Below are 27,605 nucleotides of genomic sequence, written 5' to 3'. Positions count from 1 at the left end.
GACCGTGTCCAGGGTCACCTTGTGGTGTTTGGGTGTTAGGTTTGTCACAACCACGGGACAATGTGAGCGTCTGGTCCAGAAGGAGGAGCCAGGTGAGAAGGTTCTGAGCTTTGGACCTTCATTGACTCCACAGAAGCCACCACAGATGTTCCTCAAGCAGATTGACTTTGTTATCCGTGTCGGGGTCCGCGCTTTCATCCTATTTTGCAAATTCGGACCCCTGTTAATGGTCTATCCTCTCACATACCTTTCGGCAGGTCTGAATTCTCTTTGGCTTTGTCTTTTGTTGAAGGCCACAGAGTCATCAGGACCAGCATGCATCAAGCTTGGCCAGTGGGCTAGCACTCGACGAGATCTCTTCTCGGAGGAATTCTGTGATCTGTTTTCTAAATTACATGTTAAAGTGTCTCCACACCCCTGGGAATACACTGAGCTCTGTCTGAGAAGAGCCTTCGGGAACAACTATGCTCATGTGTTGAGGTTCTCGAGTAGGGATCCTGTAGGATCTGGTTGTGTGGCCCAGGTATATAAGGCCTATGCCGACCTATCGGTGATTCACAACGTGGAGTCTCAATCTCTGGTGGAGAGTATGGAGCAGGATTGGGCATATGAAGCCTGGGAGGTACCGGGGCTCCATGGAATTATTGGACATCTCAGGAACTGGAGACAACCTAGCCAAAGTTCTCCAAAGGACCATAAACCTATACCTTCTCCAATAACAGGATCAGAGGAAGATTCAGACCACCTTGTCCCTGTGGCGGTAAAAGTAAGATATCCATTAAGGTCAGTGGAAGCTGTATGAGGCTTCCGGAACTTGAAGGACCCCTTCATAAATCATTAGGTTTGTTAACTTTCTGTATCCATCATTTTTGTAAACTCTACCTAAACCCATGGGATCCATCTCGTTCTACAGGTGACCACAAGTTTTTCATTGAATGGGGTCAGTCAGCAGATTTTGCCATGCTAAGCCAATAACACTTAAAGGGATTTTCTACTTTTAGATAAGTTGACCCCCAAATGCGCCAAGATGGGGGAAGTATATGGGTAAGCTCTTGAATATTGGCGTCAACTCTGTCCAGTGTCATCATTTCCTTTCCCAGGCCGGCGCATGTGCAGTAAGCTCCTTACTGAACATCAACCTCATACGTCGTAGTGTCCACTAACACCATCAATCATGGGGGTCTCATGCTGTCCATGTCTAATAGGTTCAATAAAAATTGTTTTATTATTTGTCATCTCTGTTGTGGAGATATTAGCTTGTAAAGTTCAGATTCTAATTTCTCTGAAGATTAACAGAGATTCCCTTGACCATGACCAATCAAAAGCAGGAGGCATCAAACAGGGGTCAGGTGCGGAGGGGGGGAGAACACCATCCCAGGGGTCAGGCTTTTTCCTGTGAATGTAATGATAGACAAGCCCTTCTCACCTCTGTGATTTCTGCACCTACTGTGTAGAGTGGACATGAGTGTCATTATAAACACCTCCAGCTCTTCTCTCAAGGCAGTCATCCTGGGGCACAGCAGAGCTGAGTGTCATTACAAACCTCTCCAGATCTCCTCTCAAGACAGTCCACAATGGGTACAGCAGAGCTGAAACATTTCCAGTTCTCCTCTCAAGGTAGTCATCTTGGGCTACAGCAGAGCAGAGTGTCACTACATTTTTTTTTCAGCTCTCCTCAAAGGTAGTCCGCATTGGGTATAGCAGAGCTGAGTGTCACTACAAACATTTTCAGCTCTCCACTCAAGGAAGTCTAAATTGGGTACAGCAGAGCTGATTGTCATTATATACACCTCCAGCTGTCTTCTCAAGGCAGTCATCCTGGGGTACAGCAGAGCTGAGTGGAATTTCATGCACCTCCAGCTCTCCTTTCAAGGTAATAATCCTGGGGTACAGCAGAGCTGAGTGTCATTACAAACATCTCCAGCTCTCCTCTCAAAGCAGTTGTCCTAAGGTACATCAGAGCTGAGGGTCAAAACGAATATCACCAGCTTTCCTCTCAAGGCAATCCACATTGGGTACAGCAGAGCTGAGTGTCATTACAAACATCTCTAGCTCTCCTCTCAAGGCAGTTATCCTGAGGTACAGCAGAGCTGAGTGTCATTACATAGACCTCCATCTCTCCTTTCAAGGTAAACATCCTGGGGTATAGCAGAGCTGAGTGTCATTACATACACATCTAACTCTCCTCTCAAGGCAGTCATCGTGGGGTAAAGCAGAGCTGAGTGTGGTTACAAACACCACCAGGTGTCCTTTTACTGGAGTCACTGTGTATGGAGTGGGAGGAAAGAAGAACTGACTGTACCCTGAGATGAGTTCTAGAGCTGCAGAAGTCTTTCTAATTGCCCATAGCTCAGCCGCTTCCCCACACTGACCGCCCTGAGATGAAAACTGAAGATACTCACATTCATTTCTGCTTTACTCCACTACAGAGATCACAGAGGACAACCGTGCTGTCCAGAATAACATGTCTCACAGGAGAAAGCCTGTTCTAAGTTAGGGGCGTGTTCTTTTTTCCCCTTACATGATGCCTCCTGTTTATGATTGGTCAACGTCATGCAGGGGTAAAAAAAAGAAAACACCCCCAGAGCTGAATCTCTGCTAATGGCCACTCGGCCTTATCATCTCTTAGAATGTAAACTTTACGAGCTAATATCTCCTCCACAGTGATGAGAAAATAAGAAATATGTTTTATTCAGCTCGGCAGCCATTATTCCTTGGTGAAAGGTCTTCTTTAAGTCTCACCTTGTTACTAGGTCCTGCATCCAGGTCTTGGCCTGCAAGTGAAGATGGATCTTCTCATCATGAAGACCTGGAGCAGACTACTTAGTTTGATCCCCGGATTCAGATGGTTGAGTCTGACGGAGATTGTGGAGGAGTTTGAGAAATTAATGACCCATCAAGTAAGTTTAATGTGTGTGTCATATACAATGTTCAGGTTTCATATACATGGATCTATATATGTACTAAGCTTGGGTGATTGGGTGGCCACAGACGGCTCCTCACAGTCTTCAGTAGGAAACAGTCTATCATTATTTCCTTTGGGAGAACCATTCATTTCTGAGGACCAACCATGTACCCAAACCAAAAATTGTCACTGGATTTTGTTTTTCTATAGATCGATCTGCGTTTTGAAGCCAGGAACTTGGAAACGTTTCATCAAAAATTTGAGAAAATGGATTTTATAAAATTTCCCACTCCTCTACGACCCTTTGTGACGAGGAACATCTTGGTGGAGACCTTCGAGGTGGGCACTAATTGGACGGGGTCATGTATCAGTTGTGTTATTTCTACTATATGTTCGTTACTGAAAATGGGAATATATGAGTGTCTGCAGAATCAAAGCTGAAGGTTAACCCATTCCAAACCCCCGAAGAAAAAGAAGAAAAAGGAAATACAAAGTGAATCTCTTGTTTGTGCCTTGCGAGGATAGTCCATTGATAATACTTCTCTTCACCTCTGGTGGTGCTGTAGAAAAGTTGAACACTTGTTGATCACATCTGATCACTCGAGGTTCCAGTATTAGAATTAGATGTTTTTCCCTTAGGTGTCGCGGGTGACAGACAGTCCTGTGGTGTCCGGCTATACAAGGTCACAGGGTTTGGCTGCACAAACTGCTCCCTGACCTTCTATTATTCCTGCTTGTTGGTATCTTATCTATTGCTTTTGCTTGGGGTTTATCCCTTTGCCTTTAGGACCCTGCAGAGTTCCTCACCCTTCAAGCTGTTTTCATCAGCACTTCCCTTTGTGTCCTTAAATACTCTCACTTTCTTCTGGTCCGTGCTGGTGATAGCGCTAAGGGGTACTTTACATGCTGCGATATCGGTACCGATGTCGCTAGCGAGCGTACCCGCCCCCATCGGTTGTGCGTCACAGGTAAATCGCTGCCCGTGTCGCACAACATCGCTAACACCCGTCACACGTACTTACCTGCCCTGCAACGTCGCCGTTGCCTGTGAACCGCCTCCTTTCTAAGGGGGCGGTTCGTGCGGTGTCACAGCGACGTCACATGGCAGCCGTCCAATAGCAGAGGAGGGGTGGAGATGAGCGGCTGGAACATGCTGCCCACCTCCTTTCTTCCTCATTGCTGGTGGACGGAGGTAAGGAGATGTTCGCCGCTCCTGCGGTGTCACACATAGCGATGTATGGTGCCGCAGGAACGACGAACAACATTGCTACTCACAAGACAACGATATTTGGTGGTGTTTGGACGACCTCTCCAACACCAACGAGTTTGACCACTTTTGCGATCGTTGAAGGCCGCTCGTACGTGTCACACACTGCGATGTCGCTGACGTCGCCACATTTTTGATCCTCTTCGGTCACTGTATCATAACAGAAGCCATTGCGATAGGCTTGATCAGGAGTTACCATCTCCCCCTTCCCTTTCGCCTTTTGCTGGGTACTTCCCCATACCTAGCGTGTTATTAGGATAATCATTTTCTTGTTAGAAGCTGTCCCCGACAATAAGTTGAGAATAAGGTGTCCCGTTACTGGAAACTCTGGTGATCAGTTTAATTTATGTGGCATCCTAGTGCCAAGTGTTCAATTTCCCTCCACTGCCCCCACAGGTCGGGGGTGGAATGACACCTTTTTTTTAATCCGTGGGTTTATCATGAAAATACTGAGTCCTCAAAAGCACAAGATTCTTTTAGAAGTTGTGGTCTTTATAGGGCATGTGAAAATAAGTTTTCGAAATCAGACAAATGTGGATTAATGTAACTGGATGCCTTGTTTTTTGTTATTAGGATGGAGAACCGCTGTCACTTTATCTGCAGGACACAGGGTCTTCTGACGTCAAACATCGGATCGCAGCAATGGGCATTGACATGTTACTGAAGATGGTAGGTACAGTCTCCATTGGCAATTCTTCGGGTCTCTACTTTTTGAAGAAGTCTCCTTTAGCAATGTTGGAGGATTCTTAATAGTCGGATGAGGCAAGGGTTGAGATTAGGGATAAATGGAGGATCTAATGGTGGAGATTCCTTAGTGGACAATTAGATGGAGATATGATATTAAACTTATGATATAACAATGGTATGATTTGCTAAACCCAAGATGACTTGAAGCCTCCAGTTCTTCTAGTGGCCAATAGCAGTAATGGTTAGAGTATGGACCGTACCTCATCCCTATTCTTTCCTTTCAGATATTTGTGGACAATTTTGTCCATGCCGATCTCCACCCTGGTAATATTCTTGTGCAGGGGGTTCTGGAGTTCTCCCCGGCGCACAGTGACCAGACAACCTTAGTTGACATGTGTGACACCCTGATCGTCGATGTCCGGCCCAGCCGTTGCCCTCTAAGACTGGTTTTGCTGGATGCCGGCATTGTGGCTGAGCTGAAGGAAAAAGATCTTGAGAACTTCCGCTCCGTCTTTACTGCGGTGGTCCTAGGGCAGGTGAGTGGGCGGTTGTACGAGATTATGACCACTTTGCTCTTTTTCTGTAGAGCTCCCCTTTATTATCTCTTCTTGGTGGTCAGTGATGGGCAAATTGTTGTTCTCCGATCGCTTCCCGCAGGGAGAGACGGTGGCCGAGTTGATTCTACATCATGCCAGAGCCAATCGGTGTGTGGATGTGGAAAGCTTCAAGTCCCAGATGGCGGAGTTGGTGAACGAGGCCAGGAAAAATACTGTATCGCTTGGGAAGGTGAGGGCTTAATATTCACCGCCATCAATCAGTTATAATCTGAGGCAGAAGCTGGGAAGCAGGTATTTAATTTCTCTGCAGCTCCCCCACAGGAGAAATAAGGTATTACACAATCTAAATGTGTTGGGTCCTCCAGAGTTAGAGATGCTCTTTGTAGGCTTTTTCCAGATGAAGACATTAAGTGTCATACTCCCGCATTTCCTAAAAGTGATCACTAAACCAGACAGCCAATTAAAGTGGCTGTGTTATACAGCCGGCATCTGCCTGTTTTACCATTTAGATGCTGTTGTCAATCACTGACAGCAACATTTATATTCCTTGGTTGCCAATGTAATAGCTTCCATCGCTTCCCGATTAAGGAGAGTTCATGGGTTCCTGTCATGCTAGGTAAGGGGAAGTACCAAGCGCACGGCGGAAGGGAAGGGAAACCCTGTGTCTAGGGAGAGGGAAGATGGTGACCCCTGACCAAACCTTCTGCTGGTCCCTGACGTCCCTCACCAACCTAGATAGGTTTCTCACCTATTCGCCGAGCCGGATACCTGACCCAAGGTATCCCTAGTGCTGGTCCCTGGGGTCCCTCACCACCCTAGATAGGTTCCGCACCTATGCGCCTAGCTGGATACCTGACCCTAGGTATCCCTAGTGCTGGTCCCAGGGGTCTCTCACCACCCTAGATAGGTTTCGCACTTGTGCGCAGAGCCGGATACCTGACCCAAGGTATCCCTAGTGCTGGTCCCTGGGGTCCCTCACCACCCTAGATAGGTTCCGCACCTATGCGCCTAGCCGGATACCTGACCCTAGGTGTCCCTAGTGCTGGTCCAGGGGTCCCTCACCACCCTAGGTAGTTTCCGCACCTATGCGCCTAGCTGGATACCTGATCCAAGGTATCCCTAGTGCTGGTCCCTGGGCTCCCTCACCACCCTAGATAGGTTCTGCACCTATGCGCCTAGCCGGATACCTGACCCTAGGTGTCCCTAGTGCTGGCCCCTGGTGTCTCTGACCACATTAGATAGGTTCTGCACCTATGCGCCGAGCCGGATACCTGACCCTAGGTATCCCTAGTGCTGGACCCTAAATAGGGAACGGGTGGGATGAGCTCTTCGTCAACACCACTAAACAACTATAGAAGACACAAGCAGGACACACAGGGAATAGCATGAACGACTTATCATAAGATGACCAAGGTAGAAGTTCTAGTAACGAGACCACAGAGAAGAACAAGCCACCTGCTTGCAACCAGAGCTTGAATGAACTAAAAATATCACCAGCACCAGTCTGTAGCAAGGAAGGGGTATTTAAACACCAAGGGAAAACTCAACAGCTGAGTAAGGGGAGCTCCTGCTGGATCCAAAAGGGGGAGAGATGAATTCAGCAGGAAATCTACCTATACCAAGGAATACTGACAGCAGGAACAATAGAAAGTCAAGGAGCATTCTGTGCTGCCAATTGCAGTGACCTTCTATTGCCAGAAACCACATGACTATCTGTCACCTGTAACACATTTGTGACAGTTCCCTACTGAGAGCACCACCGCTTTCATCTTGGTCTTCCTATAAAGCCTAACTTTAAGCCGGGCTTTATAGAAGAGTATCACTTTCAATAAATACTGTAATATTGCGGTATTGCAGCATATTGAACAAATCATCGCAGGTTCCTTATGGAAATTAAAAATAATAAAAATAAAAATGTAAAAATATTTTTAAAAAAATCATAAAAAAATTGAACTTCTCACTTTTTCCACATTTAGAAATAAAGAAATATAAAATAGAAGAAAAAAAAATCATCATATATTGGCATCGTGTCCACAAAAGTCTGATCTATCAAAATGTAAAATAATTAACTGGTACAGTAGACGCCATAAAGCAAAAAAAACAAAAAAAAAATGTCAGAGTTCCCATTTTTCAGGTCCTTGCAGTGCCCCAAAATTTGCATTAGAAAGCGATCTAAACACCCTGAAATTGTGTCAGTGAAAACCACAGCTCGACCTGCAAAAAGTAAAAGCCGGAGGGAGGAAAACGAAAAAAAATTCAGGTCTCAAAAAATAATGACACAACCCAAATTCTTTCATAATTTTTTATTTTCACCGCTAAAATAAATGCAAAATTTTGGTATCACCTCAACCGGACCGACCTGAAGAATCATAATGTCAGGTTATTTTTACCGAAGAATGAACAATGTCCACTCATCATTATACATTACGAACACCGAGCATAGTAGTGCTCGCCCATCATTATACATTACAAATACAGAGCATGGTAGTGCTCACCCATCATTATACATTACGAGTACCGAGCATGGTAGTGCTCGCCCATCATTATACATTACGAGTACCGAGCATGGTAGTGCTCGCCCATCATTATACATTACGAGTACCGAGCATAGTAGTGCTCACCCATCATTATACATTACGAGTACCAAGCATTGTAGTGCTCACCCATCATTATACATTACGAGTACCGATCATTGTAGTCCTTGCTCATCAATATACATTACGAGTACCGAGCAATCATAGTGCTTACCCATCATTATACATTACAAGTACCGATCATTGTAGTCCTCGCCCATCATTATACATTACGAGTACCGAGCATGGTAGTGCTCGCCCATCATTATACATTACGAGTACCGAGCATAGTAGTGCTCACCCATCATTATACATTACGAGTACCAAGCATGGTAGTGCTCACCCATCATTATACATTACGAGTACCAAGCATTGTAGTGCTCACCCATCATTATACATTACGAGTACCGATCATTGTAGTCCTTGCTCATCAATATACATTACGAGTACCCAGCAATCATAGTGCTTACCCATCATTATACATTACAAGTACCGATCATTGTAGTCCTCGCTCATCATTATACATTACGAGTACAGAGTATGGTAGTGCTCACCCATCATTATACATTACAAATACAGAGCATAGTAGTGCTTGCTCATCATTATACATTATGAGTGCTGAGCATGGTAGTGCTCACCCATCACTATACATAACGAGTATTAAGCATGGTAGTGCTTACCCATCATTATACATTTATACATTACGAGTACTGAGCATGGTTGTGCTCGCCCATCACAAGTACCAAGCATGGTAGTGCTCACCCATCATTATATATTACAAATACAGAGCATGGTAGTGCTCACTCATCTTTATACATTACAAGTACCGAGCATAGTAGTGCTCGATCATCACTAGTAGTAGCTCATATACTAATAGTGTCAGGAAAAGAACATTCCAGTAGCAGAGTATTTCATGAAATAAGTGAGCCTATATTATGGAGGAATTTCTTTATAAAATTTAAATATTTACAGTTTCTTTTTTTTGACCTTCAGCTCCAGGTTGCAACTCTGCTGTCTCGAGTCTTCCATCTCCTGATGACACATAAGGTTCGGTGCTCACTTACCCTACTTATCTTAGTTTGATGTTAAGATATTTCACGTCTTCTCCTCCGGTCTTATTCAAAGCTGCATTCAGAGTTCAGCTCCTGCATCCTGTGATCAGCAGGATGTCGAATGCAGCTTTGGATGTGATTGGAGTAAAAACATTTTTTTTTTTTACATTTATTCCCAGGTGAAGCTGGAGAGTAACTTTGCAGCCATCGTTTTTGCCATTTTGGTTTTGGAAGGACTTGGACGCTCGCTGGACCCGGAGATCGATATACTGGAGGCAGCCAGGCCTCTGCTGGTAAAGAGTGCTGCGTCTCTGATCTAGACAAGGCCCGGACGTTAGAGACGCCGGGAGTTTGTCATCCCTTCTTCTGTGGATGGCTGGAAACATTTCTTACTCGTGATAATTATGTTTTAATTAAAAAAACAAAACCTGCATTAGACTTTTTTTGTGTGCATTACAGGACACATTCACACTCCTTTTTCAATGGTTCATCCAGAGCTTTCTGGTGTATTAACTGAAAACCCAAACTGTTACACATGGGCAGAACGGTCGGCGAGATGCAAAAAACACTAAAGACTTGCATGGATTTTACTCCCTCTACCCTGATGATGTCTCTGAAACACTATTTTAAAAACTGCAGCTGCAGATCCCCTCCTGCAGGGTCCACTATTTACTGTTAATATTAGTTGGATTTCTTTGGAGGTTTCTGAAGTTCTTCAGTCTGAAGGGAGGAGAGGGGGAACTGCAGGGAGGAGAGGAGGAACAGCAGGGAGAAGAGGGAGAACTGCAGGGAGGAGTGGGGGAACTGCAGGGAGGAGTGGGGGAACTGCAGGGAGGAGAGGAGGAACTGCAGGGAGGAGTGGGGGAACTGCAGGGAGGAGAAGAGGAACTGCAGGGAGGAGCGAAGGAACGGCAGGTGGAGAGGAGGACCTGCAGGGAGGAGAGGAGGAACTGCAGGGAAAAGAAAAGGAACGGCAGGTGGAGAGGAGGAACTGCAGGGAGGAGAGAAGGAACGGCAGGGGGAGAGAAGGAACTGCAGGGAGGAGAGGAGAAACTGTAGGGAAGAGAGGGGGAACTGCAGAGAGGAAAGGAGGAACGGCAGAGGGAGAGGAGGAACGGCAGGGAGGAGAGTGGAATCTGCAGGAAGGAGAGGGAGAATGGCAGGGAGAAGAGGGGAAACAGCAGGGATGAGAGGAGGAACTGCAGGGAGGAGAGGGGGAAAGGGAGGGGAAGAGAAACTGCAGGGAGGGGGAACTGCTGGGAGGAGAGGGGAAACTGCTGGGAGGAGAAGGGAAACTGCTGGGAAGAGAAGGGAAACTGCTGGGAAGAGAAGGGAAACTGCTGGGAAGAGAAGGGAAACTGCTGGGAAGAGAGGGGAAACTGCTGGGAAGAGACGAGAAACTAATGGGAGGAGAGGGGAAACTGCAGAGAGAAGAGAGGGAACTGAAGGGAGGAGAGTGGGAACTGCAGGGAGGAGAGGAGGAACTACAAGAAGGAGAGGAAGGGCTGCAGGGAAGAGAGGGGGAACTGCAGGGAGGAGAGTTGGGATTGCAAGGAGGAGAGGAGGAACTGTAGTGAGAAGGGAAACTGCAGGGAGGAGAGGGGAAACTGCAGGGAGTAGAGGGGATCTACAGGAGGGAGAGAAGAAACTGCAGGGAGGAGAGGGAGAACTGCAGGGAGGAGAGGGAGAACTGCAGGGAGAAGAGGGAGAACTGCAGGAAGGAGAGGGGGATCTGCAGGGAGGAAAGGAGAAACTGCAGGGAGGAAAGGTGAACTGCATGGAGGAATGGGGGAACTGCAGGGAAGAGAGGAGAAACTGCAGGGAAGAGAAGAGAAACTGCAGGGAAGAGAGGGGAAACTGCTCTGATGAGAGGGGAAACTGCAGGGAGGAGAGGGGGAACTGCAGGGAGAAGAATAGGATCTGCAGGGAGGAGAATGGAAACTCCAGGAAGACGAGGAAACTGTAAGGAAAAAGGGGGAACTGCAGGAAGAAGAGGAGGAACTGCAGGGAGGAGATGTTAAACTGCAGGGAGGAGAGGGGAAGCTACAGGAAGAAGCATTGCTTCTGGGGGTGATAATCTAGATAGGCCACTGTGTACATCTTGTGGGGAGTTAGGATCCGGCCCATGGCCCTCTGAAAGGTGGCAGGAGCTCTTTGCAACCCAAATGGCATCCTTGAACTGAAAGCATCCGTCTGGCGTTGAGAAGGTAATCTTCACCTTAGTGTCTTTGGACATAGGAATTTGGCAATACCCTTTTGTTAGGTCAACGGTGGTATTATACCTTGCTAGACGTAGCCTTTTAATTAGTTAATCGACACAGGGTATCGGATACGCATTGCAAAATCACTAGTCTCCATCTGGTTTTGGCCAAAGGACAATGGCAATGGACCAGCCGCTCTTACATTCTTCAATGACTCCCAGGTTCAGCATCTACTTTACCTCCTTCAAGATGACCTCTAGGTGGCTTCAAATTCACCCATAGATGAGGTTCTGTCAGTATCTCATGTTCTATGATCTGATGTCATCTTGGTAGTTATGTGAACATGTCCCTGTTTTGATGGAGCAACTTGCATCACTGCTGCTTTTGGGCTAGTGCCACCATCTCCATCACCTTGACATTTTCCACATTGGCTTTAAGCTCAGCCACAAGATATTTTCGACCTGTTCTCTATCTCGCCTAGGGCTGCCTTCTCCCAGGTTAGTATATTTTATAGTTCACCTCGCCAAGTTTTTCGACCACTTCATATGGCCCCTGCCACTTGGCCAGGAACTAACCCTTGCCGATCGATTGCACACCCTTGACTGGACCTCTAGCGCTTGGAGTAGGTGTTCTCTCACAATGAGCATGACTTCTGCAATCGTTTCCTGCATCTGGGCCACATGTTTGATTACGCTCCTAGAGGTTATAACTTTGGCTTCCCAGGTCTCCTTTGCTACATCCAAGAATCCACAAAGGTGTCAGCTATACAGCAATTTGAATGGGGAAAAACCAGTAGAAGCCTGGGGAACTTCCCAGATGGAGAATTACAGAAACTGCAGTAAACAGACCCAATCTCGGCCATCTTTCTCTACAACCTTCCTGAGCATGGATTTCGAGGTTTTATTGAACCGCTCCACGATGCTGACCATCTGTGGATGGTACTCTTAAGTCCTCAGTTGTGTGATTTGGAGGGTTTTACATAACTCACTTTAAAGTTCAATCATGTTAGACATCAATAAGAATGGAATTCCTTGGTCCATCACGATCTCTTTCGGCAGTCTGTTTAAAAAAAAAGATATGAATCAACTCATGGGCTATACTCCTAGCACAGGAGATGCTTAGTGGTATGGCCTCTAGGTACCGTGCGGCATAATCCAGGACCACCAGGATATATTTAGTGTATTTGACCAGGGCTCCCATCAAATCCATAGCTATGTGATTAAATGCGACTTCTATGATGGATAACGGCACCAAGGCGTTTTGAAAGTGAATGACCAGGGTGGTTAGGTGGCAGGTAGGAAGGATCATGTAAAAGTTTTGAATTTCATGGTGACAGTCGGGCCAGTAGAACCACTTGAGGATCCGTTCTTGGGTTTTGTCTACATCCAGATGACCACCCAAGACATGAGTATGGGCCATGTCTAACACTTTACATCTGTAGGGTACTGGTACCAGCAACTGCTCAACTACTTCACATCTGTGCTTTGCAACCAGATACCATAAACCTCTATTTATCGAAAAATGTGGGCACCTGCTGTCAACCTTGAGCTATTGACAATCCTGTTTAAAATGGTTACATTGTCAAATGCCCCTTTAAGAGTTAAGGGGGTGTTACACGCAGCGATATCGCTTGCGATATCGCTGGTGTAAGCACCCGCCCCCGTCGTTTGTGCGCCACGGGCAAATCGCTGCCCGTGGCGCACAAAATCGTTAGGAGCTGTCACACGGACTTACCTGCCTAGCGACGTCGCTGTTGCCGGCGAACCACCTCCTTTCTAAGGGGGTGGTTCGTGCGGTGTCACTATGTGGCCACCCAACAGATGCGGAGATGAGCGGGACGTAACATCCCGCCCACCTCCTTCCTTCCGCATTGCCGGCGGCTGCAAGTAAGCTGTAGCTCGTTGTTCCCGAGGTGTCAAACATAGTGGCGGCGATGTGTGCTGCCTCGGGAACGACGAACAACCTGCGACCTCAACAATCAACGATTTTTTGAAAAGGAACGACGTGTCAACGATGGATGATAAAGAGAGTATTTTCCATCGTTAACGATCGTTCCTTGCTCTCACACGCAACAACGTCGCTAACGATGCCGGATGTGCGTCACGGAATCCGTGACCCCGGCGATATATCGTTAGATCCGTCATTGCGTGTAACGGGGCCTTTAGTTCCCTAAATTGAGCAGTCCCAATGTTCCCTCCGGACACCCCAAGTTTAGTAATGTTGGCTTCCAGGGATGATCCTCAACGCCCACAAGTACACAAAAAGGAAACCCATCAGGCTACGGCTGCGATGAGGTCTCTTTAAAGGTGACCTGGCTCTTAACTGAGTAACCAGGCACCCCCACAAGTCCCAGAATAAGGGTAGGATTCCATTTGCAAGAGACTCACGCGTATCTCGCATTGCATCACCCGACACAACCTGCCTCTTTCCCGGCGGGAGCATCTCAGCTGCATGTACTGTATTTCTATGCAGCTGACTCCTGTCGGGAGAGAGGTAGGCCATGCTGGGTTATGCGATGTGAGATACGCACGAGTCTCTCGCAAATGGAATCCTACCCTAAGGCAAAGTCCCACTCAATTATAATAGGGTGTAATAGGTCCTTAAGCATGCTGACCTCCTGGGATTCAGTGCCACAGTTTGTCTCGATGACCACTCTGGCCACAGCGTAGTCCTTAGAGTCCCTGTGGATACAGTGGAAGCCCACCTTTTTGCCCGGCACAGTGAGGGAGTGTAAATGGACCACACGCGTAGGATGGACCACACTATACCAATGTCTCATTTTTTTAAGACATTGTCCAAAGTCAAACTATTCAGAATAGGAAAACATTTAAAGAAGAAACCCTCAAAGCAATCTTCCAATCTGTGACTTCTCAGACTCAATAACAACTTCTGAGTTGCTTCCACTGCTCACTACCATTTTCAATCTGCCACAATCAATTTTATGCTATCAATAATTGGTTTTACAAAAAGTAGCAGACTATATTTAAAAACAAATATCAACTCCACATCACTGCACATTACTTATTAGATTTATGATGAGATCAGAAGGCTGGTGACATGGCAGAAACACTCGCTCCTGTGATAAAACAAATAGGCAGGGAAATGTGTTCCTTCACACAAATGAGCCGCTGACAGTCACTGCGTGACAACAGTATATTCATTTATGCTTTCTCTCCCAGCCAGGATCTGTGTATGATCGACAGCAGATAAGTCAGTATATAGCAGGGACAGACTGATACGATTATCTAAGCAAAGGAACATTTTTTTAAACACATCCTTTTGTGGAAGTTATTAATATATCAGGATTGAATAAAATGTACTTTGTGAAACAACACCTTTAAGTTATACAATATATTATAGTTTCCACAAAATAGTGGCATGTGACGGGTTTCATAAAAAAAAATCATCTAAATGGCTAGGTTGACAGAAAAATGAAAATATTGTGGCTTTCAGAATGCAGTGATTCAAAAATTAAAGTTACAAGGTTTTGGTACCGTGTTAGCCAGTTGAAAAATTATTGAATGTTCTCAGTGAGAGGAACAAAATTATAATCTTGTGATACCTTTTAATGGCTAACTAAAATAAAATAAAGTGATGTTACAAAGCAAGCTTTCGAGACATCTCAGGTAAGTAATGGTACCATGCCTGATGAAGGGACCTGAGATGTCTCGAAAGCTTGCTTTGTAACATCACTTTATTTTATTTTAGTTAGCCATTAAAAGGTATCACAAGATTATAATTTTGTTCCTCTCACTGAGAACATTCAAAAATTCAAAAATTCAAAGCTTGCTGTGTCATCATAGGGTTAAGTAAATAGGTGTAACAACATTACTATATATCCAGTGTTAGGTATGTTCAGTTTCATTTCTTCCTTCTTCCGTCAGCCATGGCGTCTGCTGATCTGAGAGATGAGCTGCTCTGCTCCATCTGTTTATCTATTTTTAAGGATCCTGTAATGCTGAGATGTGGACACAACTTCTGCCGGGTCTGTATTGATCGTGTGCTGGATACACAGGACGGGTCTGGAGGTTATTCCTGTCCTGACTGCAGAGAAGAGTTTCAGGAGCGGCCGGCGCTGATGAGGAACATAAATCTTCATAATGTCACAAGTAAAATATATCTTTGTACCGTGTTAGCCAGTAGAGATAAAAAAAATTGTTTAAAAGAACTGAGAGTCCTCAGTGGTTGATACCTTTTAATGGCTAGCTGAAAAGATGGTAATAATTGCAAGCTTTCGAGACTACTCAGGTCTCTTCATCAGGCATGGTATAACACAAAATCTGAAGAGTCACATATTTATATCAAGAAACCATCTCCTACATTATAAAACTAAAGAAAAACTAAACTAAAGAAGAAAACAACCGGGTCCCTCTTGTAGTCACCTACAATCCACATCTGGAGGTGTTTAGAGGAGCTGCACGGAAACTACAACCATTACTGCAAAAAGATGCCCGGTTAAAATCTATTTTTCCAGACCCCCCACTTCTGTGTTTTAGACAGCCCCCAAATCTAAGAAGCATCATTGTCAGAAGCTCCCTGTCCTCTCCAACAACAACAGGAACATTTCCCTGCAACCAGAAAAAATGTAAGACCTGTCCATTAATATTGACAAAGGACAAGATAAAGATTCCCAGATCACATCAGGACTACAAGATCCCAGGTACCTTCAGCTGCACTACAACCAATGTGGTGTACTTAATTATATGTACCAAATGTCCAACTGGGGGTCTGTATGTAGGGGAGACAGGACAACAGCTCAGAACAAGGATGAATTCTCACCGCCACACAATTAGAGAAAAAAGGATGGATCTACCTGTGGCCAAACATTTCTGTAACCCAGACCACAGCATCATGGACATGAAATTGCTGGTATTGAAAGGAAACTTCAAGTCCCAGAGAGATAGGAGACTATGGGAGTACAAACTTATGATGACCTTTGACACATTCAGAGCAGGAATGAATGTGTCTCATGGATTCATGTCTTTTTACATCAATTAAGAGATGTGCTCCTCTGACCATCCGAGCGTGTCACAGCCCGGACCAGACCCTTATCAAAGGACAATAAAACTTTCACACTGAACTGCAGCAAAATTTATGGCCACAACAGTTTGCCCCCCTGCCATAGTGATAGTTCTGTTTTATATAACTTGTTTTTTTTTTTGTTTTTTTTTTACTGCACTTTTCTATGTCCTGTTGTGTATAAATATGTGACTCTTCAGATTTTGTGTTATACCATGCCTGATGAAGAGACCTGAGTAGTCTCGAAAGCTTGCAATTATTACCATCTTTTCAGCTAGCCATTAAAAGGTATCAACCACTGAGGACTCTCAGTTCTTTTAAACAATTTTTTTTCATAATGTCACAGAACGTTTCCTGGTTACTCAGCAAGAACAAGAGGAGATCACCGGGATCTGCTGCACTTACTGTGTGGACTCTCCTGTACCTGCTGTTAGATCCTGTCTACACTGTGAAGCTTCTCTGTGTGAGAAACACCTGAGGGCTCACAGCAAATCACCAGAACACGTCTTATCTGATCCCAGCACTTCTCTGGAGAAAAGGAAATGTTCTGTCCATAAGAAGGTCCTGGAATATTACTGCACTGAGGACGCGGCTTGTATCTGTGTGTCCTGCAGTTTGATTGGGAAACATAATGGACATAAAATGGAGTCACTGGATGAGGCCTCAGAGAAGAAGAAGAAGAAACTGAGAAATGTTCTCCAGAAACTGACCACAAAGAGAGAGGAGACTGAGGAAAGAGTCCGGAGTCTGGAGGAGCGCCGGAGAAAAGCTCAAGAGAAAGCAGCCGGAGAAGCCGAGAGAGTCACTGCCCTGTGTACAGACATCAGGAGACGGGTGGACGACCTGGAGAAGAAGGTCCTGAGTGAGATCTCCAGGCAGGAAAAGGAAGAGTCACGGTCACTGTCTGCTCTGATCCATCAGCTGGAGATAAAGAAGGACGAGCTGTCCAGGAAGATGAGGCACATTGAGGAGCTGTGTAACATGACTGATCCACTGACCGTCTTACAGGAACCAGACACCGGGGACTTGTGTGATCCTGAGGAGGAGGGAGGTGATAAGGACACAGGGGGACATGATAAACAGCTCCATGATGGAGATGACCTGGATGTGGCTGTGATCTCACACACATTACACACATTATGTGAGGTAATAACAGGTATAAGAAGCGGGATCTATGTGGAGGGTCCTGCAGACATATTACTGGATGTAAACACAGCTGGTAATCATCTCCTTATATCAGACGACCTGAAAACTGCGACCAGCACAGAAGAGAAGCAGAATCGTCCAGAAACAGCAGAGAGATTCCAGGAATATAATCAGGTGATGAGCAGGAGGGGATTTACCTCAGGACGACATTACTGGGATGTGGAGAGCAGAAGTTCAGGTGTATGGAGGGTGGGGATGTGTTACCCCAGTATAGACAGGAGGGGAGAAGATTCACTGATTGGAAATAATAACAAATCCTGGAGTTTGAGGAGATATAAGTGTGTCGCCAGGGGTTAAGGGGATACCCAGAACCGGGCCAAGGGGTCGCTTCTGGAAAGGGGATCACGGTGTCGTGACCCGGTCTGTGCTCCCTGGTTCCACAATAAAAAGGGGGGTTATGTTCGTGACGCCACCCGTGGAATGTGATCAGAGATGACCACCGCTGCTGCAGAACCTCCGGGGTGATGGAAGGCAGCTTGAGATGGGACGGCTCCCCACGGGTAGAGCCTTTTCCCCGGGGCAGTATGTTAGTCTATGGGGGGAGTGCAGGACACGAGCACAATAAACAGGCAGACTCACGGTTTTGCAGTTTCTTTGTCTTTTACTGATGATGGTATTCAGCAGAGTACTGTCCACGGAGTCTGTGAGGGGTTCAGGGCTTCTCCCACCCAGCCGGGCCGTTTTGGCTTCCTTGCCTGCACTGTGTGTCTGTGGCCCTGCTGATGTGAGAACTATGCAGCCGGCCCTGTGCTCCTCGGTACCGACCTGACAGGCAACTCGAGTCCTTACTAGTATGTTCCTGAACTCTGCGCTTGTTGCTTGTGTCTGTGGTACAGGTGAAAGATCTGGAATCTTCACTTCTCTGGTGGTAACTGTGCAGTATGTAACCTGCAGTCTCGGATCCAGCATCCGTTCTTGTGCTCCACTGGGATGAGCTCAGCAATGCTCTGTCTCCCAGGAATGTTCCTCTGTGTACGCTTTCTCCTTTCCTCAGACCCTCAGCTAGGCCTGGAATTGGTCAGTGGATCCTGAGGTGAGCTCAAGCCAGCTCCAACCTGCAGATCCTTTCTCCTCAGTGCTCTGCACTGAACTTCCAAACTGAAACTACTTCTGACCATTTCCTCCCTCCACCAGAATATACAGGGAAGCAGCTTGGTCTCCCCCTTCTGGCCAGGAGGTCTTGATGTTGTGTGTGGGGAGTTAACCCTTTGTGTGGCAACCCTGGGGTGCCACATTCCCCCTTAGTGAAGAACAGTACTCCGGGACTGTGAAACAAACAAACAAGTTATCACAACAATTGTATATATACAGAGTCTCAAAAGGAAAAAATACAAAAACCTTAAAGTTCAAAAAGAGTCCAAAATGTTCAAGAATATGTAAGTGGTCATACAGTATAGTCTCTGTAGGTACTGGGCTTTTGGTCTTAACGTTGCAATTAAATAAACATTTCAATCAACAAACACTTCTTAAAGGTGTCTCTACTCTGGTCGTAAGTGCAGTAGACCTCACGGCCCTCGGGCCACCAACAATGTGATCAAGTTGTAACTCTCCGTGCTGCCACCTTACACCACTCTTCTCTCACCTTTTCTGTACACTAAACTGTTACGGTTTTTCATATAAACATTATAACATATGTACATTTTATATGCAATTTCACATTAGTCTTTATATCTTGCTGGTATCTGACCCTGAGTACTACGCTGTGACCTGCGTACTGCTGGTGTACTGGGTGTACTTAGCATAATGGTGTGGGTGGAAGTGTACCTATTTGGTGTTTCTGGTACTTGTGAGGATGGTGGACTGACTGTAGGACTGGCAAGCTCACTGGGACCAGGAATCTGTTCTTCCTCTACGGTTTCGACTTCCAGTTCTTCTTGTCTTGAGACTTCTTGTGGTACAAGTTCTGATTGTGGTTCCATCACTTGAGGGAAGGCGATCATTGGGACTACTACTGCTCCATAGTAATTTGGCCATGTTTTTGGGAAATCTCCTAAGACTGTATGGAATACATCTTCTTCCTTCTTGACAGGTGGTACCTGTATGGGTAAGGTGACTTCTGGTGTCTTCAGGGTTTCAGGACACGGTTTGAGTTGATCTCTTGACACGACAGCTGATGTCCTTCCTTCATCTTTACTGATGAGACACACTTTAAGATTATCCATACTTGATGGTAAGACTGTATATGGGGTGGTTTCCCACTGATTATCCAATTTGTTTGTGCGCCGTTTCCTCTTGAGAACTTGGTCACCAGGTTGCAATGGGGTTGCTACAGCATGCTGGTTGAAGGTTCTCTCCTGTCTTCCCCTAGCTTGTTGGAGACTTTTCTCTACGCACTCTTGTACTTGGCGATACTGCTGCTGACGTAGGGTATCCCAATTGGATTCTTGAACTTCCGCATCTGGCTTCAGAATTCCCATATCTAAATCAATTGGCAGTTTACCGGGCCTTGCACGCATAAGGTAAGCGGGGGTGCAGTTTGTAGAACTCACCGGGACATGATTGTACAAGTCCACCAAGTCTGGCAATTTCTCTGGCCATTGATTTCTTTCTGACTCTGGTAAGGTCTTCAACAGGTCAATCACAATATGGTTCATCTTCTCACATAAGCCATTTGTTTGGGGATGGTATGCTGTTGTGCGGATCTTTTTACAGCCATACATGTTGCAGAATTCTTGGAAGATCTGTGATTCGAAAGCTGGACCTTGATCTGCAAGGACTTGTTCTGGGTAACCATGGGGTCTGCAAAAGTACGTCTGGAATGCTTTAGCTGCTGTTCTAGCTGTAAGGTCTTTCACGGGTACCACCACTAAGAAGCGTGAGTAATGGTCCACGATGGTTAAGGCATAGACATAGCCGGACCGGCTTGGTGACAACTTGACGTGGTCTAATGCGACTAGCTCGAGTGGTTGCTTGGTTACTATGGACTGGAGTGGAGCTCTCTGGTTCTGTTGATCCTTTCTTCTGAGGTTGCACGGTCCGCATTTTCTACACCAATCTTCAATTGATTTTCTCATGCCAACCCAGTAGAATCTTTCTCTTAAGAGCACTTCCAACTTTTTCCAACCAAAATGACCAGCACCGTCGTGGTAAGCTTCCAGAACCATCTTGACGTCTCTCTTGGGCACGATGATCTGCCAGACCAACTCATGTGTTTTTGGATTGGTGTGCCTTCTACAGAGCTTCCCTTGGTACAGGAACAATTTACCTCTCTCTTTCCAGAGATGTTGTGTCTCAGCTGGGGCATTCTGATTAGGGTATGCACCTTGTTGTGTAAGCAGTTCTTTCACTAGCTTCACAGCTGGATCGCTGTCTTGTGTGTCAGCCCATCCGTGGTGTGCTAATGGGTTGAGAGTTGCCTGCTGTTGTTTTTGGTAGACACTCGGTTGATACTGCCCAATCTTAGGACGGTGAAAGGCCGGCAGCTCAATTTCTTCCAGTCCCTCCGGTTCCTCTTCCACGTTCCCCGAGTGTGGCATCCGGGATAAGGCATCTGCATTCCCATTCTTGTGGCCTGCCCTGTACTTGATGACAAAGTTGTAGTTTGACAGTCGGGCTATCCATCGCTGTTCCAGCGCACCTAGTTTTGCAGAATCCAGGTGGGTCAACGGATTGTTGTCAGTAAAGATGGTAAATTCTGCAGCTGCCAGGTAGTGTTTGAAACGCTCTGTTACAGCCCAAACTACTGCCAGTAGTTCTAACTTGAAGGAGCTGTAATTCTCTGGGTTTCTTTCTGTAGGCCGGAGCTTCCTGCTTGCAAAGGCAATAACTTTCTCCTTGCCTTCCTGCTTTTGAGACAATACTGCTCCCAGTCCTACGTTGCTGGCATCCGTGTACAAAATGAAGGGTTGATGGTAATCTGGATATGCCAGGATCTCTTCTCCTGTCAGTGCCCACTTCAACTTCTTAAAGGACTCTTCTCTCTCATCACTCCACTGGAAAGGAGGATTTCGGGCTGCAGACTTCTTTGTGCCCCCTTAGTTAATTTCACCAGTCTTCTTGACAGCAAGCCTGGGACACTTTTCTGCGTTTTCGTTCGGGTCGCAGCACCGAGCGCACCTCCTCTGCAAGCGGTGGGCGGAGTCTTAGTTTAGGCGCGATGTTTTCCCGCGCGTAGCAGGTAATGGCGTGATTAAAGATGGCGCCTGGAAAATTTTACCAATGATGTTTATGGATTTTTCCAGGTATCTTTGCAAAGTTTAAAGTCCGTTCTTTGTTGCAACAATTCACAGTGCAAGTCTTTTATGCGATGCAATAAGTCTTTACAGGCGCACGTCACCCGGGTTGCAGCCGGGTCCAGTCCGCATCCTGTTCGTGACGCCAAAGTTGTGTCGCCAGGGGTTAAGGGGATACCCAGAACCGGGCCAAGGGGTCGCTTCTGGAAAGGGGATCACGGTGTCGTGACCCGGTCTGTGCTCCCTGGTTCCACAATAAAAAGGGGGGTTATGTTCGTGACGCCACCCGTGGAATGTGATCAGAGATGACCACCGCTGCTGCAGAACCTCCGGGGTGATGGAAGGCAGCTTGAGATGGGACGGCTCCCCACGGGTAGAGCCTTTTCCCCGGGGCAGTATGTTAGTCTATGGGGGGAGTGCAGGACACGAGCACAATAAACAGGCAGACTCACGGTTTTGCAGTTTCTTTGTCTTTTACTGATGATGGTATTCAGCAGAGTACTGTCCACGGAGTCTGTGAGGGGTTCAGGGCTTCTCCCACCCAGCCGGGCCGTTTTGGCTTCCTTACCTGCACTGTGTGTCTGTGGCCCTGCTGATGTGTGAACTATGCAGCCGGCCCTGTGCTCCTCGGTACCGACCTGACAGGCAACTCGAGTCCTTACTAGTATGTTCCTGAACTCTGCGCTTGTTGCTTGTGTCTGTGGTACAGGTGAAAGATCTGGAATCTTCACTTCTCTGGTGGTAACTGTGCAGTATGTAACCTGCAGTCTCGGATCCAGCATCCGTTCTTGTGCTCCACTGGGATGAGCTCAGCAATGCTCTGTCTCCCAGGAATGTTCCTCTGTGTACGCTTTCTCCTTTCCTCAGACCCTCAGCTAGGCCTGGAATTGGTCAGTGGATCCTGAGGTGAGCTCAAGCCAGCTCCAACCTGCAGATCCTTTCTCCTCAGTGCTCTGCACTGAACTTCCAAACTGAAACTACTTCTGACCATTTCCTCCCTCCACCAGAATATACAGGGAAGCAGCTTGGTCTCCCCCTTCTGGCCAGGAGGTCTTGATGTTGTGTGTGGGGAGTTAACCCTTTGTGTGGCAACCCTGGGGTGCCACATAAGAATCAGTATTCAGTGATACATGACAGTATAGAGATCCAGTTACCGGACAAGATCTCCAGTGATAGAGTCAGGATCTGTCTGGATTATGAGGCCGGGCAGTTGTCCTTTTATGAGCTGTGTGACCCCATCAGACACTTACACACCTTCACTGCCGCCTTCTCCGAGCCTCTTCATGCTGCGTTACGTGTGTATTGGATAAAGATTAATGGAATCCCTGTGGATAGCTGGTTAACGATTAGAAGATAAGTAATAACACCCTGTGAAGGTCTTCTCTCACCGCTGCAGTTTAGGACCTCACCGCTCTTCAGGATGCCATCGGTATCTGTGTGTCCTGCAGTTTGGCCAGAGAACATTGGGGACACCGGGCTCCTGATTTATTGGATTCTCTCTGCTCTTGGTCGCTGTACACAGGGTCAGCTCTATCTTTGCACCATCAGAGGAGCTCAGTTGCACTGAAGCAGAACCAGATATCAGGCCAGCTTCAAAGCATTGCTTACAAATTATATAGAAAGTATCTTGATTGACTGCAGAAGTGATCAGTATCAGTTGTAATTGGGATTCATTAAACATTTTGCACCATTTGGCTTTTACATGCTCTTTATTGACCGACACATTCAACTTTGATGTGGTCTCTGCTTACAAATCATCTAAGACGAGCTCAGAAAAAGTCAGACAAAATAGTTACAAATAGAGATGAGAGAACCTGTTTGGAAAAGGTTTGCCAATTTCAAATTCGGCACGAGCCTTGCCCATTCTGATTCGTGTTTAGGTACCCAAGCAATCTCAACAGTCGGCAATGTTCAGTTTTGTTTGGTAACTGTTTGCGGCTTTTCTATTACCTTACTATTACTTTGGCTATAATAGTGGTGTAGTATGATGAGTGGGAAGACGTGGTTGACGAGGGAAGGGGGTGGGGAGAGGTCAGAGGAGTAGCAGACAGTATATATATATTTTTTTTCTTAAAATAATTTGTCTGGTTGCCAATAAGGGTGCAGAAACCATCCACAACATTCAGACACAAGGGCTTGCATAATTGGCTGCCTAAGTCACACGCCCCTCTGTATATATAGCTTGGAAACGATGACATATGGGAGGACAAAGTAGTCTGGTGCAAAAATGTTCAAAACAGCTGGGAAAATCTGTTGCAAAAATGAGATATCCCTGTGGAGCAATCAATCCATATATATATACAGTGCCACCTAGTGGCTAACTAGCAGTGTCTAGTATTGAATAAGATAACAATGAAAGTGCCTTGTGCTACTCAATTCGCACATAATAAATTGAAAATGCATGTGCAGAAATATCAATATGATAAAAAGCCGAAGGCCCAAAGAATATTAGTAAGAAACAGACACTGCTAATGATGGAATAGCAAACCCATAGCAACTGGATTAAAGCAGCTGGCACACCACAAAATGGATGACCTCACATAGATTCCCCAGCATAAACCCTCAGAATACGGGGGTCCCCAACGCGCATTTTACTCATGAATGGGGACTGAACTTGATGCAACGAAGGACATTTGCACAGGCAAGACAGTGGCCACATGGTTCACAGTCAAACAAAGAACCTCTCGAGCCAAACAGACTAGGTACATGTTAGATACTTAGCTTAGCTAGGGGGTTAAATCATAGATAGTTGAGATAGTTATGGTGTAGGGCGACAGTATAGAATAGGGATGTGCAGTGTAGGGAACGTTGTGTGCCACAAATCTGCATTTCATCATCGAGTGCAGGGGTGGGGAACCTTTTTTGCCAGGGGCCTGTCACGAACCACCGGGGGGGTCACTCAGAAATCTCCCGCGCTGGCTACCAGTACGTCACAATCGGGGGGTAACAAGTGGGGGTCACCCCTCCTTTATACCTCCCGACCGACAGACAGAGCACGTGACGCGCTCTCTAGCGCCCCTCTTATAGTCAGGCCAATTATGGAATTGCCCGACAATAAGCAAGGAGGCCGCTATACTACTTATGCCGATTATTGAAGGGTCCCCGGTGAGAGTAGGGTATATATTCCCCCGACCTCCGCGGGCGGAATATATAAAACCTCCCCGAATCTCACTGGCCTCCCCACAATAATCCTTGGCACAACTCGCTGCCACCAACCGCTTCACGGTAACTATTAGCCGAACACACAGACGTGGGATTCAAGATCGAGATAACAGAACAGCCCAAGATTAATTATATAATTTAATCAGCCTAAAGCACACTAGAAACTACAATATATACAATAGGGGATCTACAGAATATACATAGGTCAGAGTACAGTTACAGATAAAGCATGGTTTACAAACAGGCATACACAGTTCCAGCAGTTACCTTGTGCGTCTGGCCACAGGGGGGCGCTGTAGACCAGGTTTCCAGGATCTTTCCCACAGATGTTTCCTACACGTGACCCCCGGCGAAAGAACACTGGAAAATGGCCGAAGTAGGGTTATCAACCTGGGCAAATCCAGGTCCCCTCCTACCTTAGTGACCTCACAGGGAAGCACTGCCACTCCCCCCGCTTTTGAGTCAGAATTATCCAGAAAGGGGATATTGGCCATAACTTTGCCTGGGAGCGTCGTAGGCGGACGTCAACGCTCTCATTGTGACAGTTATGAATTTAGCTACAGAACGAGAGGACTCATGACTTGTCTACTAGTTCCCCATTGGCTGATATCACGTTTGGTGTATTTCCCAATGTCCTACTTCCATAAAAAAGGTGTGCCAGCATCGTCCGCATGCAGAGACACCATTTTTATGGTTGCCATATTTATCGGAAATATGGCTTGCGAGATATGAACCATATTTTACTGGAGTCGTCCTGTCTGGATACTTCCATAGCCTTGCTAATTAGATAGCAGCCCCTACCACAGGGTCACGGCAGGGAGTCATCCTGTGTCCATTGTTCCCAGGTCATCTAATCTCCATATCACAGGAGATGGCCATGGGATGTGTTGCTGGGATGTGACACCTTCCCAGATGGTGGACATTGAGAACAAGAAGGGAGGGGGCACTGCCAGGGAGTGATGAGAGCGATTATGACTGGCAATCATAATTCCTCTTCATATCCCAGGATTTGCCTCACACCTCCCCCCTTTTGAGGGCGCTAGGGGGCAGCACACTCCGGTGTTCCCCCGTGCGCCCGTCCGCGACCTCTCCTTGTCGGGACAGCCCGTCTGCGTTACCGTGGTCCCGGCCCCTTTTGTGGCGAATGGTGAAGTTGTATTGCTGGAGCGCAAGGCTCCATCGCAACAATCGCCCATTCGTCCCAGAGACGGTGTGCAACCAGCTGAGGGGATTGTGGTCCGTCTCCACGATGAAGTGGCGCCCGTATAGATAGGGTTGCAGACGCTGCAGGGCCCACACTATGGCCAGGCACTCCTTTTCCATCGTGGAATAGGCCACTTCCCTTGGTAACAGCTTCCTGCTCAGGTACAAGACTGGGTGCTCTTGGCTCGCAGAGTCCACCTGGCTGAGCACCGCACCGAGGCCGAAGTCACTGGCGTCGGTCTGTACTACAAACGGCCGCGTGAAGTCGGCTGCCTGTAGCACGGGCGGGCTGGACAGGGCGTCCTTTAGGGCCCGGAAGGCTGTCTCGCAGCCCATTGTCCAATCGACTGCAGAGGGCAGCTTCTTCTTGGTGAGGTCCGTCAAGGGCTTTGCCAGGCTACTATAGCATGGAACAAACCTCCTATAGTACCCAGCGGTCCCCAAGAAGGACATCACCTGCTTCTTGGTCCTGGGGGTGGGCCAGGATGCGATGGCTTCCACTTTCTCAGGCTCGGGCTTCAGTGTTCTCCCGCCTACCCGGTGACCGAGGTACTGGACCTCGCTCATGGCCAGCTGACACTTTCCCGGCTTGATGGTCAAACCTGCCTGGTGGATCCGCCTGAGCACCTGTGCTAGATGCTCTAGGTGATCTTCCCAGGTGGGACTGAAGACGGCAATGTCATCCAGGTACGCGGCCGCGTACCCTTCAAGTCCGTTGAGCAGGGTGTTGACCATCCGCTGGAAAGTGGCAGGGGCATTCCTCATCCCGAATGGCATCACCGTGGACTCGTACAGTCCAAATGGGGTAATAAAGGCAGAGCGTTCCCTGGCCTTGCGAGTCAGGGGGATCTGCCAATATCCCCGGCTCAGATCCATGATGGTCAGGTACTGAGCCCCGGCCAACTGATCGAGCAGGTCATCGATGCGTGGCATTGGGTACGCATCGGCGACTGTGACAGCATTGAGCCCCCTGTAGTCCACGCAGAACCGAGTGGTTCGGTCCTTCTTAGGGACGAGGACTACAGGCGAGGCCCAAGCGCTGTTGGATGCCTGGATCACCCCCAGCTTCAGCATCTCGTCAATCTCCTGGCGCATGTGTTGCTGCACCTCCAGGGAAACCCGATATGCTGAACGCCGGATCGGGGGATGATCCCCAGTGTCCACGTGATGGACAGCCAAGTCAGTCCTTCCGGGCTGGTTGGTAAACAACCCCCGGAAGGGGTGTAGGGTGGCCCACAGCTGGGACCGTTGGTCCTCCAAGAGCTGGTGGCCAACCTCCACATCCTCAATGGATCCGCCTGCCCTAACCTGGGCTAGCATATCCAAGAGGGTTTCCGCTTCTCCCTCCTCGGGCAGGTTGCACACGGGGAGCGCACATGCCTCCCGCTCATGATGTGCCTTCATCATGTTCACATGGAAGGGCTTCCGCCTTCCACGGGCAGGGTCCAGGGTGACCAGGTACGTCACAGGGTTGAGCTGCTGGTACACGAGGTATGGGCCTTCCCAGGCTGCCTGAAGCTTGTCCTGTGGTACGGGGACCAGTACCCACACCTTTTGACCCACTTGGTAGGTCCTCTCACAAGCGTTCTGGTCGTACCAAT

General features: G+C 47.3%; 2 protein-coding genes across 2 annotated transcripts in view; both read left to right on the top strand.

Moving 5' to 3' along the window:
* ADCK2 (aarF domain containing kinase 2) overlaps positions 1 to 9,472 on the top strand; it is a 9,878-nt gene extending 406 nt beyond the window's left edge. The window contains exons 1-8 of the mRNA XM_075342131.1: positions 1 to 766; positions 2,754 to 2,900; positions 3,116 to 3,244; positions 4,746 to 4,841; positions 5,144 to 5,395; positions 5,517 to 5,645; positions 8,983 to 9,036; positions 9,221 to 9,472. The exon at positions 1 to 766 is cut by the window's left edge and continues 406 nt beyond it. Of these exons, the coding sequence (XP_075198246.1) occupies positions 1 to 766; positions 2,754 to 2,900; positions 3,116 to 3,244; positions 4,746 to 4,841; positions 5,144 to 5,395; positions 5,517 to 5,645; positions 8,983 to 9,036; positions 9,221 to 9,361 (1,714 nt within the window). The 3' untranslated portion in view covers positions 9,362 to 9,472. The remainder of the gene's footprint in view (positions 767 to 2,753; positions 2,901 to 3,115; positions 3,245 to 4,745; positions 4,842 to 5,143; positions 5,396 to 5,516; positions 5,646 to 8,982; positions 9,037 to 9,220) is intronic.
* Positions 9,473 to 15,116: 5,644 nt separating this feature from the next.
* Positions 15,117 to 23,205, top strand: LOC142302975 (E3 ubiquitin/ISG15 ligase TRIM25-like). The gene is made up of 3 exons (XM_075344076.1): positions 15,117 to 15,351; positions 16,608 to 17,741; positions 22,746 to 23,205. Exons 1-3 carry the CDS (start codon positions 15,129 to 15,131, stop codon positions 22,994 to 22,996), a joined length of 1,608 nt encoding a protein of 535 aa, XP_075200191.1. The 5' UTR covers positions 15,117 to 15,128; the 3' UTR covers positions 22,997 to 23,205.
* Positions 23,206 to 27,605: the final 4,400 nt, after the last annotated feature.

This window comes from Anomaloglossus baeobatrachus, chromosome 4 (assembly GCF_048569485.1).
Source record: "Anomaloglossus baeobatrachus isolate aAnoBae1 chromosome 4, aAnoBae1.hap1, whole genome shotgun sequence".
Taxonomy (NCBI): Eukaryota; Metazoa; Chordata; class Amphibia; order Anura; family Aromobatidae; genus Anomaloglossus; species Anomaloglossus baeobatrachus.
This window is presented reverse-complemented; position numbering and strand designations above follow the sequence as displayed.